The sequence below is a fragment of the Quercus lobata genome, chromosome 10, assembly GCF_001633185.2.
Source record: "Quercus lobata isolate SW786 chromosome 10, ValleyOak3.0 Primary Assembly, whole genome shotgun sequence".
In the NCBI taxonomy this organism is placed as follows: domain Eukaryota; kingdom Viridiplantae; phylum Streptophyta; class Magnoliopsida; order Fagales; family Fagaceae; genus Quercus; species Quercus lobata.
Window position 1 is genome coordinate 24,989,218 of NC_044913.1, and position 19,525 is coordinate 25,008,742.

Sequence of the window (19,525 nt, forward strand, 5' to 3'; positions counted from 1 at the left end):
GAGCAAAAGAGGGAGAAGAGAAAGCACCAGGTCGGAACTGGTGCTGAGAAGACTATAAGGAGAGGGCGGGGGAGGGCACCAGGGAGCAAAAGAGGGAGAAACAGAAGCACTTAGCCCCCGCCTCAGCCCTGACTCCTAACACGCCGGTGCCATATTAGGTACGCTCGTGAGGAGCCGGATGGTAATGATCTTGGGTGTTCTCGACTCAGTCACGTCGAAAGTTTGACGTGACGAATCCCTGTTTCGGATTTTGACTGAAAGAAGGATGAGGTTGATTTTGAGTCTTCGCCATCCTTGTCCCGATCGAGCCATGATGAACTTTATCGGAACGTGGCATTTTTGGGATGGGTGGGGCTTTTGCATCCCTTGTTGTTACGGTAAAGTGTTTTACGATTAAGTGTATAAACCAGTGGGTAAACCGAATCCTAAGGGAGGCTAAGTATTTCAGAGTCTCAGGGAGATGGAAAGGGATTCTTGATAAAAACAATAACCTCCTCTCTTCCTTCTTATATAGAAGGGGGAACGGGAGGCATTTAATAGGTTCAGATCTCCAAAGGGATCTGTCAACACAAACATGCCGGTTCCGTTTCTCCACCCCATCAAAATAAACCGTCGAATTAAAGTAGTCTCGTAAATAGTGATCATTCAAAGCGCGTTTTGGATACCCCAAGCAATAAGAACGCATCAAGCGCGAAATTAAGAACTGTCTCGTAGACCGGTGCACCTCTTGGGCATATGAAGAGCCGCCAGCATGTTTAATAGGCCGAATGGATTGGGCCGTAGGAAGAAGTTTGGCGTCACCAAAACCCCCCTGTCCAGCCCAGAGGTTGGACAGCCGGGTTTTGAGGGGCTAATGTGGGGCGCAAATGATTTATGGGCCAGGCCCATCTACCCAGGGAGAGTCCAAAGGCCCAAGCCGAGGAGGATTATGGCCCAAGTTCAACGGAATAGCCTTTGGGTACCGCCGAGGGTAGTTCAGTCCTCGGCAGACCCACAGTACCCCCAAAGGGAAGGGTAAAAACGGTATAGGACTGGAACATGGAAGAAAGATCTAAAATATCCAGGGAAAGCTGCTGTTATTGTCATTTAATGTTCTGAACCCGACAGGGCCGCATTCTTTGGCTCTTACAACCACCCCCAACGACTTTGGGGGATGGACTGATGGGATAAGTATCAGCCATGTAAAGATTGACCCTACACGTGGATGAAGGATAATGAACACAGGCGAGTATAAAAGGAAAACTAAGTAACTTTGGGAAGGGGCTGGGAAAAAATGGCCAAAAACGAAAGCCTCCCAGCCCACCTCCAGGAGAAGTACTCTAGGGGTGACGATCGTTTAACCTTGTATGAACGCCATGAAAAACCCATCGCTTATCGATCAAGGCCTAGCCTTTCAAACCCACGCTCTACAAATGATATTGTTAGGGCCGTTTTACGTGCGAACCCGACACTGTTACGGTCCGCCACGAATCGTGACCCTACAGTAACATATCAATTTATATGACTTATATAGTAAAATTTGTAATATTCCTAATATATATTACTGAAAAAAAAAATCCAACAACTTTGCCTCTAAAGTCTAAACAATTTTCTCATCAACCATATCCCTTAATTTGTACCCAAACTCTTCATGTGCATGACCTAGGAAGATGTACTATTTTGATTTTCTATCGAACTTAGACATCTAATTTTGTGGAATACGAACAAAGGCTCTACAATCAAACACTCTCAAGTGCTCAAAACAAACATCTTTCCCTAACCAAACTCTTTAAGGAAATATTACCATCCTAAGGAACTGGCAACAAGAGATTGATCAAACCAGCAACGGTCCTCAATATCTCAACACAAAAAGATTTAGGCAATTGTACATGAGAGATCGTACATCTGATTCTTTCACAAGTAACTTATAGGGTCTCTTGGAACAGTTTTCTCAAACCTACTGCCTTGAGTTCTATATAGTACTCATCAAATGGTCCTCTGTATTCTCCACCATTATTTGCACTACCATATTTTAACTACCGTACAGTTTCCCTTTCAACTTTCACGCGAATATATAATTTTCGAAGAAAATGCTCATACTTTTCTGGAGTCATCATCAATAAAAGTCACATAATAGTGCAATAGCAAGAGATTTAGTTATCATTGTGCAAACATCAAATTGAACATAATCAAAACAGGTTAAACTACTTAAACACGAATTATAAATAGGTCAAATTCATTTTCATTTTCCTAACCAATGGTCATTACAAATTAATCCAATTAATTATTCATGTCATTACTTGCTTAACAATTATAAATATATTTATCCAATATAATTTTTAAATTTTTAAATGACGAATTGAGTAATTAATAAAATACTAATGTGCAAATTAGCCAAATAGATCAAGTGACTCCCTATTGATCTACAAGTACTAAAACGATTATTAAAAATTAGCCGTATTCATCTCAACCTATATATAATCAAACACCCTCACCTCCACACAAACACACAACTTATTAATTAATATGTATATAATTCTTTTTATTTGTAATTAGCAAGCACAAAATTACTTCTAAATATTTACCAGATTCTTGTTGCAATGTGGAATGGCTGTGGATTGAATGTCTTGCTATCCTAAAGAACAATATATTACATCATCATTAACAAAATACATACAGAATATGTTTCATGGTCCAGAAAATTTTTATTTATTTACATTCATACTTACATATCATAGACAAGAGTGTTGATGACGTGCATAGTTCACATAAACTACTTCATAGAATATATACAAAAAGAGCAGCAAAAACTTAAAGCCGGTATGTACAAAGGAAGCTGGTCTACTTCGTCCCATACTAGCTACGAAGTCCCTTCTCCCCAAAAGGGCCGAAGAGGTTTAAATTTTCGTGACCTGATGCAGTCTGATGGTTGCCATCCAATTTTATGCTTTACATTGTCATATATGACCAGTTTCCCACGCAATGAGATGTCTGCAGAGATCATTTCAACTATAGTTAACGATTTGTCAACAAATGGGAGAAAGGAGTGGTGTGAAAATATTTGTATACACAAGTGTAAGTGATTAATTATAGTAATAACAGCGAGAATTTAATATAACATACTTGAACTCAAACTTATATAAGTTTTTGGGTTTGCATGATCAAGACATGTCATACCAAGGTCTCAGGTAAAAACTCAGAACATCTTCCCAACAGAGTGAATACAAACCCGCCCAATTCCAACGCAGTAAACAAATAAATAATGTGATAGGCTAATCATAATAGGGGCAAAACTTATGTATAATTCTTAAGGGGCAGTACATTACTTTCTCCAATTAAATTTAAGTATGTCTTTATTGATTAATACAATATAAACAGTATTATCTTTCCTTAAGAGAATATAATTCAATTTAATTATGTGTTTAAATTTAATTGGGGAACCAAATGTACTGCACTTAAAGAACTATAACTAAGGTGTTGTTTAGCATCAACTTTTAGCTTTTATCTCTTATATACAACTTTTTAAAATCTCACGTTTTCCCACTTTTTTTCATTTTTTTCAAGGTACAAGTATGCTTGACCACACTTTCAGCCAAAAACTAGATAAGGATTTTTGTGAGAAGTACCTAGATCCTGAACCAACAGAAAACAGTAAACTTTGTGATAACTTTATTCAATAAAGTTAAATGTGATAAATAAAGAAGACCTTAGAGAATCCAAACTCACAAAATCCACCTCTGGTTCTAGCAGCTTCTCATCAAAAATGACCTTGGGGATGGAATGAGGGCTAATATACTAAAAGCCACCTCATCCACCCCCAAGGTCATTCTTGGTGAAATGATGGCTAGTTTTTATTCTCTTTCTAATAATACTGAACATACCTCCAAGTATAATCGTTGATCCATCATGTACTTTGCTTCCATCAAGGATACCCAAGCAGACGTTGCCTTTGTCCTACAAATAGAGAGGCTTGTTACACAATGGCCTATAAATACCATACATTTGAACACTTTAAAGTTAAAATCTGATGGAAAGAGAATATGATTGCTTACACTAATAATCAAGTAGCCCTCAGGAGGAATTTGAAGTTTTGTGGAGCCAATCCACCATGTGCTCCAAAACTGAAGGGTTAAAGTCTTAAAGAAATGCTTGACATCCTTGACAGATCTGCAAGCAGATGGGTGCAGCTTTTAGAATTTTGAATCTATGAATCAGAAAGCCTTAAAAGTGAGGTCAAATTGAAGCAATAGAATATTATGACATGTTTATTGTAAGGCTTGTTTTACATTTTAAGAGATCATTGAAACTTAGCGGATAAAGTTCAAAGTTGCAATGAACTTAAGCTACTTGTTCAGGCCACTTTTTTTTCATCAAAGGGAAGGAATACCTTTACTTTTCTCTTCTTTCATTTTTTTTTTTTTTTATAGGTAATAAGAGTAATATTATTGATGAAAAAAGGAAAGGAAAGCATACAAGGTGTTCATGATGATGAACACAGGAAAACAAAAACAGACAACAAAGAAAAAGAAATCAAGAGGCTATTCTAAGAGAAGACATAAAATCTGGAAGCAAGGAACAATCCGTAAAACCCCAGTACTGAGATCAATCAAAAAGACTACGCTGGCACAGATCTTTTAAATCTTCCAAGGTCTTCTCCGTGTCCTCAAAAGAATGACAATTTCATTCCATCCATACAATCCACATCAAATAGCCTGGAATCCAATTCCAAGTATCTAAAGTATGAATCCCAAGCCAATGATTCCAACAAAATAACAACCCCACCACAGAGCCTGGCATGACCCATTGGATACCAAAAACCTGAACCCATAAATTCCCCATCACCACGGCACATACAACACCTATTATGGATACTAATTCTAATCATTTTGATTAATTTCACGGCCATTTTGACAGCAAATACAACTCACAAGCAAGTCTTATCTAGACGCGTTAGAAGGAAATTTCAAGAAACAACTATTTTTTTATATAACTTCCAGTCTGAAGATGCATATCAGCTAGCTCAATAAGCCAGATTCGATTAGAAGTTCATGTGTCAAATTTATGTTCAAGTTCCTACACAATTTTCCAATTGATAAGCAGCTTTCCCTTTCTTCGGGGAAACAAAAACTGAAAAGTTCATCTTAAACCATGGTCACAAAAGAGACAATGTTTATGAGAGACAAATAAATTATGCCTTTTGTAGATTTCCTCAATCTTAATGGAACCTCCACCCACGGTAAAGGTATATAACATGGTAGTAGTAGTGGAGATGGTCGTAGAGAGACATAGGGGCATACTGACAGTGGCGCAGACGCTAGCAATGAAAGATGTGCGGCGACATTGAAGTTGATACTGCAGAAATTCACAGCAGTGGTGTTGGCCACCAACAGTGGAATTGGAAGATATGGCTAAGGTGGAGGAGAAATCAATAACATTTTGGTAATGTCTATTTTATAATAAGTTGGTTATGTCAGTGATAGCAGTGTACTGTATACAGAACAGCAGAACTTCTACTTTCAGAATTTAAAATTTTCAGTAAGAGTCTAATCTCCTTTTCCTTTTAGAATATTCAGAGATGCATTACCTATTGCACTTTTTCTTTCTTTTAATTTGCTTTTTTACAATATTCATGGAAGGAACTAACATAAATAAACTTAGAGAGTGATTCATAACTTGGCTAAGAGAAGGCTAAAAAATAAATTATACTAATGAAAATTATTATACATGAAACTGATTCCAGGTGCAGCACAATCAACCACAATTTCTGTCATACCTGATTGGGGATTCTGCTTTCCAACAAATCGGCAATGTTAAATCTGACGTATCTTGGATGAGTCCTAACCCAGAAACTTCTTCAAGCTACATCAACAGGTAATAAATAATCGGTAAAATGAGTGGATTTGCTATGTTAAGAGGAATTTCTAGAATTTTTCAGGTGGGAGTGGACAAAAACACTTACAGAAGCAACTAAATCGGAATATGCTTGTTGCAAAAAATATGTGTAAGAACTACCACTATCAAAAATTACTGGTCCTACGCTGCTGTCTGGAACACCTAAGCGGAGACGCCTACTTCCATAGTTCATTTTCATAATCTCTGAATGATAAAAATCCCTGAACAGGAAAGCATGGAAAAAAGAGAATAAAAAGGAGAATAAAAGTGCATGTTTACGGCACAGAAGGTATATTAGAAAATGAATATAAGAATTAATCAACATTCAAAGATATAAGTGGTTTATTTATGAAGATTGTCACAAATTCTTGTAACTGCACAAGTCTTTAAAGATTTGGTCAATAGAGGACTGAGCTACCAGCCTACCAAAGCATATAAACACTTGTATAGATGCACTTTTGCCTTGAGACTAGAGTCATGTTATTTTCTCTGTTATGTTGCATTTATTCACTGGAAATAAGATATAATCATATAAAGCACAAGAAAGGGAAAGATAGAGCAATGAGCTAGATATTATAAGATTCATTTTTAACTGAAGACAATTAAAATTTAACAAAAAAAATCAGTAGAAGAGACTGTATATCAAATTATGGTTTCCTTCTGACTGGACCTCTATTTATGTGTGTTCTGTCATGAAATATTTGTCTCCTTATAAGTCAAACAAATTATATTAAGTGCTAGAAGGAAGAGAGGAAGAAAAGAGGGGGGCCCCGGGGGATGGTTCTTTGAAAATGTTCACTCACATTGAAAGGCCATTAAGCATAGGAACCCATGACATACCCCACTGCGGTACAAAATCATCACCTAAGAACAAATACCCGCCAGCTCCATCAATAGTGAGGCAATGACCAAGTACATTTTTAATGATTCCCTTTCTTGCCAACTGGGAAGGTAAGCTAACTTTAGACCTGCTTAGCCCAAGGATTCCATCTGTCTTTGCCAGAGTACTCAAAAGTAAGCCTTTCTGATCATATGCACACCTTGCAGACCAAAATAAATTTACATAAATAAGAAAATTGGTGGAAGATTAAACACTTTTTAAGGTAATCCAGAATTTTGGGGGTGGTAGGGAGGAAAAAGAAAAAATCAATACCCGAAAACAAGATTCAAATTGGTCCATGATCCATTTTCCATAAGTAGATGAAGCTCATCTCTTGCCAGAACCCCCACAGAGGAGCTTTGATCTGCATACTGAATCTCATAGTCACATTGTTGGCAACTTTGACAATATCCAGCTGCTTGATGTCTCTGAACTTCCATGCACAACGAGTCCTTGGAGGGTAGTATGTTGTCTTTTGTTGGCTTGTACAAAGCATTTGCCCCCTAAATTAACCATATCATTAGAATAAAGAGAAATTTCTAGCTGCAAATTTCAATTGAAGGTTGGAATATCATTATCTTACACATGTTGGCTGCTTTCTATGATTGCATGTGATGCAGTACAAGGTTCACAAAATGAAAACTGTATGGATTTAGGAAGAAGAACAAAACAAACCCTAGAGTGATCTAAACTCTTAAGTTTCACCACTGAAGATTGCTAGAATCACTAAGCCAATGAAAAATTGCAACGAAAATTTTATAACTTAAATCAAGCTTCTCCTACTGGAGCACAATAGCATGCTTATATATTCTACTAGGACTAAACTATAAGGCCAAAGCTCAATTATTGAATTACAAAAATAATCATGACTCCAGGAAATTAAATAAAATATTAATCGCCTAATTAGCAAATAAGAACTAAAATAAAATCCAATAGAGGTATATAGCCTTATCTTGGTCCACAGAAAACACCATCGTAACAAGCTTTTCCTTTTCAAGCGCCATGGGGGGTTAATCAGTAGTAGATGCATCAAACTCATTCTTCACAACATATGCATCCTCAATTACCCCCATGTTGAAATCTCTCTTCATTAAGAAGTGGAAAATTTTCCTTCTCAAGTGGTAAGCAATATAACTGAATTTCCAACAGGTTATTTTAACTATACTACACATGGACCAGGTATTCCAGCTCGCTATATTGTTTCTCTAGGGTTGTAACAACTTTAGGCCACTATAATTCTCTTTCACCACTAAGTTTTAGTGGTACTTGGTATTCCTTGATCACCAAAATTTAATTACTAACATTATTGTCTCCCATGGGAAAAGCTTTGCCCCCCTAGGCTACTAGTTAGTCTATGTATGAAAGCCATTTCTCTGTCTTATCGGGCATTGGAATCATCTAACTTTGCAAATAGGTTTTGGATGACTTTCACTAGGGTTCCTAGAGTTTGTTCCATGATGCTCTACTAGAGTTAATGCTAACCTGTACTATCCTGGGTCACATACTTAAACAAATAAGCCGGGTGCAATGTAATCGCTAAGGGAAAATAAATGTGCCACATAAGTGGTATGCCCATTTTTTTTTCAATCAGTCAGTTCAAGTCTTATGCATTTGAATTCAATTGGTGAACTAAACGTGTTTCACCTAAGATATTATATCTAAGTTTTACCCTAACATAATTAACAAATAAGATATACCACTAGAAAAAAGAATATAGTTGACTACTATAATTTTTTCAATCTAATTGGTAGAAGGATTGGGTCTCAGCATTCTTGTTCAAAGCCTTTGTTGCCCGTTCTCTCAGCTATCTTTTTTTCTCGTTTTTTCAGAGGGTTTCCTTGTTCAACATTTAATAAAGACACCATGTTCGCTAACAAATCTGCCTCAAATAGCACACTTTTGCATAAACAGAAAAAGGAAAATAAATAAGTATCAAATAATAATAATAATTAAAGACTATTTTTTTATGCAAATAGTAAAGAAAGTTCCTCCTGACTCGACTTAACTGATAATTAAAAACCTCTTAAGCTTATCCTTTAGTTAGCCTCACTATTTATAACAAGAAAAATTTTAATAGGAAAAATGAAATATTAAACATTCAACAACAACCAAACCTTAATTCTATAATTTTGGAGTTGAATGTGGATTTTCAATCGACTAGTTAAGATTAGGGCATGTATACTTTCTTGTCATTCTATTCTATCTAAAATCATATTCTCTATTACTTTCTTAATTGATACATCGTTCTTTACTACTTTTATTAATGTTATTTTTGGTCTTGCTATAACTTTTTCATTCCTTTAACTTGAATCAACTCACTCTCTCACTAGTGTATTAATTGCTCACCTCTAAACATAACCAAATCATCTCAAGCAACTCTTCCTCATTTTTAAATCAATAGAGACCTACCTATCTTTAAGCAAACTTCCTTATTTCAAATCATATATGTTAAAGACAAGAAAAAATTAATATAGAGAAGCAAAAGCATAAAAGAGAGAATAAGCCAAGTGTTATGTGGTTCAATCTAATGGCCTAAAACCACAAAGGAAGCCCTTAGCAGCTACATGTTTACCATAGTAAATTGTCTGTTACAATGAACCTAAGCAAGGTATTCTTAAAAACTAGGGATAGCTCTAAATGGGCTTACAATATAATGAGTCTCTTGGTTCATTACATTAACATAAACCCATCATATTTAACACTCCCCCTCGAACTTCAGCGTATACGTCATATAGGTCCAACTTGGAACATATACACTCTAAACAACTACTACATAGTGCCTTGATAAAGTTATGAGCAAGAAAGGGTTGGAAAGGGACTACCAACTACATATACCCAAACAAACAATATCTACCCAAAAAAAAAAAAAAACTTTTTATTCCTATCTAAGATAAATTTATCCTTATCCAGGATACGGATTAGCTGTCATCATGAGTCAAACAAGTTTCTTCCTATTTACTCCAGTCAACAACCACATCGGAACACTCAAAACTCACTAGAGACCACTAGTGTGGCAACCAACCACTATTTTGGCAACCACAACGAGCAAATAAGCACCACCAAGAACAACCGAGATCGGGGAAAAACCACTAAAGGGTACAAGATCCATTGAGACAGTCGGAATATGCTAAAACCAATAGCTAAGGAGTACTGGATCAATCGAGAAAAACTAAAATACATTGAAAACAACCACCACCAAGATCCAAAAACCACCACTAAGAAACACAAAAATACAAAGATAGGAAGAGGATGGTTGGAAACCAACATAGATTTTCCATTGAGAACAACAATGATACAAACCCATGTCTAGAACTCACCCTTAAATATCGGTTTACAAGGGGAGGGTGCCCAAGAACTTATATACACATGTTTAAACTTACACTTAATCCATGTAGGACACTAGGATCATAACAAAAAATAACAACAAATACCAAAAAGAAAAAAAAAAAAAGCACCAACAACCAACCACCACTACCACCAACAACAAAACCTTAGATATGAAGGTTTCACAAGCAAACAACCACCAACAACCAAGAACAACAACAGTTCAACGAGGGAGGTGCGTAAAGACACCTAAGATGCTAGTCAACTTCATGCACCGTCCAACAATAATTTTAATTTAAAGGTTAGGAACTATGGATTGTATTAATTCTCTTATACCATTTTAAAGACAAAGATAAAATAATAAAGAGAAGTGGAAGCGAAAAAGAGAGAATAACGCAAGCGTTAAATAATTCGATCTAACAGCCTATATATACGAAGGAAGCCTTTAGCAGCTGCATCTTTAGTATAATAAATGATTTGAATGAACAATAAGCAAGTTATATATAAGAGCTAGGGTTAACCCTACATAGGCATAAATTATATATTGAGTCTCTTAAGCCATTATCACTGTTTTAAAAACCGGACCAGAACCAGTTGGTCTGACCGGTTCAACTGGGAACCGGATACTAGTCCGGTCAAAAATCGGTAAAAACCGGGAACTGGAGGCAAATCCAGTTTTGCCCCCAATCCGGTTTTTAAAACCATGGCCATTATATTAATATAAAGTCAATATCTTTAATACTTTTTTTTTTCTTTTTTATTTCCACTTGCACAGTTTTCTTTTTTTTTTTTTTTTTTTTTTTTTTTTTTTTTTTTTTTTTTTTTTTTTTTTTTTTTTTTTTTTTTTTTTTTTTGGGTATTTCCACTTGCACAGTTTGTCATATAGTAGTCTTATAATATTTTCCCCTTTAACATAACAAGTATTCTACAATCACACAATATTCTTGATATGCTTTTCCACTTCATCCCTCTTCAATCTTTCCATCTTTATGAATTGTTGATCTAAGATACCAAAAATTCTCTCTTTAATATCTCCTAACCATCATGTCTTACAACCCTTTTATTTTTGTTTCTACTTTCTCTAAATTGACATTCCATTTACTAAAACCCATAAGATATGATTTGGAACATAAAAAGAAGAAACAAATGTATCATAAATTTATTTATTCACTTACTATATAACAAATAAAATCATATCAATTAGAAAAGAGTTGTGCAGATTAATGTAAATAATGCCAACTACCTATTGACATTTGGTTAGATATAAATGAAAACTAGGGCAAACATTTAGATACATAAAGAAGAATTTTGAAAATCCATTAACCAAATAACCAGTTACAAATAGGCATTACCTTGGCACAGCTAATGCAAGGAGCATCACACTGAATCCATGTTAAGTCACTCCCAGTATCTATGTCAAGAAAATAACGCTTTGGAGGATACCCAACAAGTATGTATGTGTAATACAATCTGCATGATAAAGATTAGCATTAGGACTAGCATCACGTATACATATGGCAATTGAGATGAAAAAAGCTTTGATCTTTTATCCAGAAATATAGATGAGCAGGTATCATATTAAGAAGTTTTAAAGGAGTTTAACACATAGTTAAACTCAGCAACTAGACCTCTTAGAAGGTTCAAACCCCCGGCCCAAAAACAAAAGAAAAAGAAAAAAAGAATCAAGGTTAAGAGCAGACCCAACATAAAGACTAAAGAAATTATCTGTTTCAGATTGAGAAAGGACAGCTGCCAAGGCTTCTTTGGTGCTTCCACGGTCATCAGACAGTGTGTTCAAGAATTTTACTTGCTGGACCATGGATTGGCCAAGTAGCTACCTAATTTGCCACTATGTTACCCTAAACCTAAAGATCAACCTCCATGATTCTAAAACAATACTAAGTCTCCTCCAATTTTCTAAACAATGATCCAGCTCACCCTTATGAATGAGTGCTACTTCGAACAAGCTATAACCAGAACCTTCCAAATTGGCATACTTTGTCTCATGTTTCAAAATGATCCACATACTTTAAAAATATTTTATTTTAATCCTTACACTTTCATGTTTTTCTTTTCACAAAGCTTGCATTCTTGTACTAGTTGTATTAGCACTCCTACTTTGACTAGAAAACAAAAAACCTAATAAAAAAAACTAACTTCAACTTAAAATAAAGGATAAGATACTAAGAATCTCTTAGAAAATTCTAGACTCAACTGAACTACAAAAATGTGCTTAATTTGCGGGAATTGCAAAACTTACAACATTTCCCCTGAATATAAAATTGACTTTAACTAATAAAATTTAAATTGTTTTGACCTAAAACACACAAAACTAGATCTTTAAAACCACACAGCTTTTACTTCAATTGGACACATAAATTCGATAAACTAAATCTTAAATACACAAATTTGCAAAGTAATAACAAATCAATCTTCCATGACTACATTATTCTCACCCGGTTGAAAAAATATTTGGCCTCAAGTTTTTAAGATTTGAAATAAAAGAACCTTCGAACTAGAAACTTGCACCAACTCTTCAACTATCTTTGAAAGCATTAAGGATAAAAAAATTTCTTTCCCACCATATCATTAATTTGTTTGGAATGATAAATCATAATTGGAGTGTTTTTCAATATCTTCCTTGGTTTTTTTTTATCAGTAAATAAAAAATTTATTGAAAATATGAAAAAAAAAAAAAAATATATATATATATATACAATGAAAGAACAACTTCCTTGGCACATAGGGAGTGTACAAGGAAAGTAAAAGTCTATCCAAAGTTGCATAAATCTACGAAATCTAAAACAAAGGTTGTGTCAAAATCACTCAAAGCAGTCCTCCATTCAAATAAAGACAAAAGGAAAATGCGCTTCAACTCGATGATAGAACGCTCCTCCCCTTCAAAGATTCTGTTGTTTTGTTCTCTCCATATGCTCCACATAATATATTGCGGATTAACACCCCAAATAGATGCCATCCTATGTCACCCAACACCTCCATGCCCATAAGCACCACCTGTTTAGGCATAACTCAAGAGATACCAAACAAGCTAAATACAAAGGGCATAAGGCAAAAGGACAATGAATGAGCTAGTGGTCCCCCGATTCCCAATCATTTTTACACATACAACACCTATTAACAACACAAATATTTCTCTTCCTCAAATTATCCAAAGTTAGAATCCTCCCCCTTCGCCGTAGTCCAATTAAAAAAGTTACCTTAGTAGATAGGTTTCGCCTCTTCTTCTTTTTTTTTGATAGGTAATAAGGAAATATTATTAAAAAAAGAATAGAAAAAAGATACACAGAATTCACAATAGTGAACAAAGAACAAACAGAAACAAAGAGGAACAAAAAAACATCAAACTATTCTGAGACAAAATGACTTCACCTCTTCCACTCTTTCAAGGGAAGAGGTAATTACCTCTGTTAGATAAAATTGAATAAATGACTTCACTTCAAAATATCTAACCCAAAACCCTAAAGTTTTGGGTTTTAAATTTCACTAAGAATGTTTTGGGTTTTAAATTTCACTAAGAATGATGTGGTTTATGAAGTCTAATGAGAGTTCTTGATGGATTAAAGGCTAGGGTTTAGTGTTAGGACATTAGGGTTCCGGTTACGGTTCTCTGGTTAAGGTGATTATGGTGTATGATGGACGTTCTTGAAGTGAAATGTACTAGGGTTTCAGGGAAATGAGGCTAGGGTTTTTGGATTATGAGTGTCGATTTGGTTGGTGATGGGTCTAATGCATGCAAATGGTGAGTGATTAATTGGCTTGTGACTTCTTAGAGAGTCACCTTGTCTAAATAATAGATAACTTCAAGGGATACTCTAGCTCCAAGAGAATTAACAAGAGAGAAAGCAAGACTTAAGCAACAAATGATTATTTTTTGTTCATATCCCAAATGAAAGTTACAATGGTTTATTCATACATCTCATGCCCTAATCTTATTAGCCACACATGGCTCACTCTTATTGGTTATGCATTAAAAAAATTACACATGTAATTAATGTGTTACATGTGCATGAGCCCTAACTAACCCGATCTCCTTGTGAGTTCCAGTTAACTCAACTGATAAAGTCTCTAATGGTTGAATAAGAGATCTGGGGTTCAATCGTCTACACCAAAAACTGATTGGTGTCTTGGTCTGATAATAAAGAGCTATCATCAAAATCAGATACCATATGTTAAAACTCTCTCTCTCTCCCCAAAAAAAAAATTAAAAAAATAATAATAACTCACTTTATCCTTGTAACTAGCTAACCCTAATCATGTGCCAAGCTTGTAAGCTGATCCCACTAAGCTCTTGGTTAACTAATTAGGGATGATCCACATGCATGGGAGTGAGGAGAAGCTGCCACAGGAGTTTGGGAGCATTTGGATGAGGGAGTGCCAAATGACAGCAAAAGTGCCAATTGGCCTCCACTGAGTGTCGATCGTCACTTCCCCCAAATACTAGGTTTTCTTTTTCTAATATTTTCAACTTATCTCGTTTTCCAAACACTTTGCTTCTATTAAACACAACCCTTTCACACAACTAGTTCAAAATCCTCTTCGCTTTGTAGTCTTGAGAAAAATCTTAAATTAGGACTCTATTCCGCATTAGTCATCATTATCTTGGATAAAAAATTTTGTCAAGTGGTTGGTGGGAAAATGTTTTAACAAAGAATTCGTAGAACGATTTTGGCTGTGAACAGTGAATAAAAGAACAGTACCCACATGAAAAGAAAGCAATAAGAGAAAAAAAGAAGAGAACAATATGGCTAATGTGCCTCAATACTCAAAATGCTTGATATTTTGTTGATCAACTTCATTTCTTCTTTAGGTACTAAGCACAAATGTATACATAAGAACTCTTTCTTGTACTAGTAGTATTGGGATTCCTAAGTTAACTAGTAAACTAAAAACCTAAACAAAGACTAACTTAAACTCAAAGAAATTAAAACTTAAGATGCTAAGGATCTCCTATAAAATTTTAGATTGAACTAAACTACCAAAATATCCTTAATTTGCAGGAATTAAGGAAATTACAAATTTACCCTCAAATATAAAATTGATCAAAACTAATGAAGTAAAAACACAAATAAAACTCAGGTTTAGCCCTAAAACACACATAATGAGACCTTTAAAACCACATAACTTTTACTTCAATTATTCACATGTGGGTCCCATAAAATAAATCTTAAATAGACAAATTTGCGAAGTAGTATTAAATCAATCTTCCATGACTGCATCTCTCTCTCTCTCTCTCTCTCTCTCTCTCTCTCTCTCTCCATGCACGCGCACACACACACAAAAGGCTTGAAGAGCATAAAGACATACCCACCTCCCCATCCCTCAACACACACCCATGCATGCAGAGTACACAACCCAATATTATTTCTACATAACCAATACTCCCCAATTAGAGTTCTCAATTTAGCCAAAATTAGTAGAATCACACACCCCACCAAATTAGAAACAAAAATTTCAGCTCATTCCAAAATATCCAAAAATTGAAAAAAAGGAAAAGTACACAAAATCTCCATGTGGTTTCTCTATAAAACAAGAAAGCCCCCTAAAGTTTTGAGTGTAATACTTAATCCACATTGGGTATTTTTTGTTTGTAAACCATTAATTGTGTCATACTTAACCCCCTAAGGTTTTTAAGTGTAACACAATTAACAATTTACACATTAAACAATACCATAGGAGGTTAAGTGTTACACCCAAAACCTCAATGAAATACCATGTTTTAGGTGAACTCCACAAGGGGGTTTTGTGCTTTTTTCCCAAAAACAAAACAAAACAAACTTGTCTTTCATGCTCTGTAGCTCCTTCACAATTTGCAACCCCATATGATGGGGTTTTTTCCTTTATTATCATTTGGCAATGTAACAGATGAATATGGTGGAAAAAGGTAATAGATGTATATCAATGTAATGGATTTGATAATTGGGATTTGGTTTTGACACTATGTATTGAAGCTCATGATGTAATGAAAATGGAAATGAGTTAGTGTAAAGGAAAATGATCTTGACATTATGTAATGATTTGGTTTGTTAATCTGTTGACAATTCTTCATAATGACTTGAATATGAACCTCACTCAAGCGAAACTTCTCGCTCGACACTTTGCTCAACCAACTTCGAGTGAACCTTATCTAGTGTTAAATAGAAACTTCGCTTGACCTTCATGTGACATTCATACGAACGAAAGTTCACTCATTCTTGCTTGACACTTAGCTCAAGTGAACCCCCACATCAGCTAAATTATTTGGGTTAAATGAGTTCCATTTGCCACATCACCTTTTTCCATCCAACAATTGATTGTAGGGACCCTTTTAAAACAAACACAATATAAAGGAACTAAAATGAAACATTTTGAAGGGTTTTTTTTTTTTTTTTTTTTTTTTTTAATAAGTAACGTAAGAAATTTTATTAAAAAAAACCAACCAAGTACACTAGAAGTGTACTACAATGGCACAAATCAAGAACCATTACAACGATCAATAAAATCAGGGAGAGAAAAACAAGAATAAGAAGGCAAAACTAAACTCCAATCAAGGAGAGTACGGAAAAAGAAAGACTTAATGTCAAGAATAGATAGTTCACAATCCTCAAAGCATCTAGCATTCCGCTCCCGCCATAAGTACCAACACAAACAATGCTGCACAAACCTCCATAAATCTATATTTCGATGTCTACCAAACTTGCCTTGTCAAGAAGCTAAGAACTCACTAACTTTATATGGAATAACCCAATGTATACCAAACAAACAAAATACCATAAACCACAACTCATATGCTATAGGACAATGAAGAAGAAGGTGATCCCTTGATTCCCCACACCTTTTACACATAATAATCACATTATTGGATGAAAGCTTTATTATGGACGTACAATCCAAGTGGATGAGAAAAACATACCAGGTCTTCATAAATCATCACCAAAACTATGTTGAAGTTTTGCATGGTAAAAAAGAATTATTAAATAGTAAAATATAATTAATCAAAGATTATTTTGTAATGAACCTTTGCTCAATTTTGGTTCACAACTAGTGATTTTCAAGAGAAAAATGCAGTATGTCACAGAAGAACAGATTATTCAGCATATAATTAAAATAATGTTGCAATTGCTAGTCAGTGTGCAACATGCAGAAGTCAGATTAGAAGTAAGATTAAGTATGATAAATGACAAAAATCAATTAAATTTTTCAACTGCTATCACAAAAGTAAGAAGAGCTAAGTTCTTGATTATCAAAACTATGTTCAAACGGCATAAAAGAAGGATCTTAGATTAAATTTGAGAACAATTATAAACAAAGACATTTTAAAGTTAGCTACCCAGGGCCCAACAAGAAAGATCCAATTACTCTGAACCATATCATACATAAGCAATCAACAGCCAATTGTTAAAAAGCAGTCCCCCCCCCCCCCTGTGATTCCTTTTTTAGCTCTATTTACTTTATTCCCAAAAGATCACTCCAGTCTCCAACCAATCATGATCTTATGTATATATAATTCAGGGTCAGAAATCAACCAAAGGAAAAAAGAAAAAAAAAAAAAAAATTCCATACATACCCATCTGGATACACATTGCCTCTAACAGGTAAAATGGAAGAGGGATCAACTTTTTTGTTAGAAGCAAGCAAATTGTTTGTCTTGGGGTCTCCTACCTCATCCTCAATTATAGAAACCAAATCCCCTTTATCCATATCCACAAAACTCCCTAGTTTAAGTTCCAAACCCTTTTGTGGAGTCCTCCATTTTCTGTACAAAGGCAAGAGAATCGATCCGGGTTTATCATCTTCATCATCATCCACTGTGTCACGCAAATCCTGGACGATCGGAGAAGATACTGAACCATAAAGGACCAAAGCCAATAGAGAGATACCCAGAAAGGCCAATAGCTTTCTTGGATTGATAATGAAGCTTCTGCTAAGTGTGGGTGGAAGATGAACCTGTGGATTTGGTACTGATTCTGGTTGCTGGGGTGGACGAGGGTCTTGTGGATCATCGTTGTTGTGATGGGGTTGTGGTTGTTGTTGAGCTTGGGTTGGGGTTTGAGGAATAGTACCAGTAGTGTTGGTGGAGATAGTGAAAGCAGTGATGGTTTTGCCTAGTGATGGGTTGTCTGGTGGTGGAAGAGTGATTATTACAAACCCTCTAACTTGTGGTGGTGCCTCATCAGAATCCATTGTCTAAGTTAAGGAAAAAAGCTAAGGATTCGGAGGCTGTAGTAGAGAAGTACTGTGTGTCTTAACTCCTGTTGAGAAAAAGGGTGTGTACCATGTAGGGGAGAGAAAAACATGTACACACAACACACACGGTTGTCTCAAAGACTCGCTCTGTGGGTATGTGTCCGAAAAGTCAATGTTTTCAATGCATGGTCGAAGTCCAAGTACACAGCGAAGGATCCTGGAACTCAATAGGAAAAACAGAAGCCAAGTAGCCAAGTACGCTAAAGCGTAAGACATTGAAGCCTACGTTACATTCTACTCGCTTGGCTTACTTGGCACTTCATTTTTTTTTTTCAATAATTTTTTTTTCTCCTTAAGGAAAATATTTTTCTATTTTTCGTCTTTGAAATTTAAAGAATTCAACTTTCTTCTATCCCTACAAATTTAAAATGTTACTATGCATTTTCCCTTTTTAGTCACTCTTATTATGTTTCAGGCATAAAAATAAAACCTAAATGAAAATTTAAGGACAAAAGTAGCAGCTAAACTATTTCATTTTTATTCCTAAAATATAAAACATGTTGTCAAAAATATGTAACGGAAAGTTGATGAAAGGGAAAAAACTAAAAAGAGTAACATTTTAAATTGGACACAGATATAATATATTTTAAATTTAAATAACAATGGTAGAACATATACCATACATCAATGACAAAATGAAATTTTTTTTTAAAACGCAATTTTTTTAGTACGCAAATGAATTCTTTATTCTTGTGATTATGATACTTAAAAGGTGATTTAGGTGAATGATGCTCGCATACTTAGTGTGTGTTTAGCAAAAATTATTTTTGCCAACTTATTTTACTATTCAGCTTATTTTTGCTAAATTTCATAAGCCCCATTGCATTATTTGATATTATTCGTGGGTCCCACTATACTATTTCAGCTAACTTTTACATTTATCTACAGTACTTTTAGCAAAAAGTTTTTAATTTCAGCAAAATAAGCAGAACCCAAACAGACCTTTAACTCATGTTAAGTTCCACTGAAAATGCCTAGTTTTTTTGGTTTTCATTTCTTGTTTGGCTTGTTACTATCATTGGCTGTAGCATTAAGTTACAACTAAATTCGTAGTTGAACTCTGTCCTTTTGATATTATATTTCACCATGGATTATTTTCGAAGGATGGTATGGTTACTATACCTCAACTTAAATAGTATTCTATCTAATAAAATTACGGAAGATGAACTTGGACATGGCCTGAGGATTTGGGCTAGATAAGAAGAT

The 19,525-nt window shown here is 35.0% G+C and overlaps 1 protein-coding gene across 1 annotated transcript; it reads right to left on the reverse strand.

Annotated features, from left to right (window-relative positions):
- Positions 1–2,593: 2,593 nt before the first annotated feature.
- LOC115963936 (aspartyl protease APCB1-like) lies at positions 2,594–18,504 on the reverse strand. Its single transcript, XM_031083183.1, has 9 exons — positions 17,640–18,504; positions 11,428–11,545; positions 7,025–7,254; positions 6,675–6,911; positions 5,939–6,092; positions 5,753–5,838; positions 4,032–4,146; positions 3,861–3,933; positions 2,594–2,970 (listed from the first exon to the last, which is right to left on the reverse strand). The coding sequence occupies exons 1-9, from the start codon at positions 18,254–18,256 to the stop codon at positions 2,840–2,842; spliced, it is 1,761 nt and encodes a 586-aa protein (XP_030939043.1). The 5' UTR covers positions 18,257–18,504; the 3' UTR covers positions 2,594–2,839.
- Positions 18,505–19,525: the final 1,021 nt, after the last annotated feature.

Coding starts and splice junctions, on each gene's coding strand:
- LOC115963936 (XM_031083183.1), bottom strand. CDS start 18,256: ATGGATTCTGATGAGGCACCACCACAAGTTAGAGGGTTTGTAATAATC. Junction 11,546..17,639: donor GGCAATGTGTATCCAGATGG/GTATGTATGGAA, acceptor TTTATCATGCAG/ATTGTATTACACATACATAC. Junction 6,912..7,024: donor AATTTGAATCTTGTTTTCGG/GTATTGATTTTT, acceptor TTGGTCTGCAAG/GTGTGCATATGATCAGAAAG.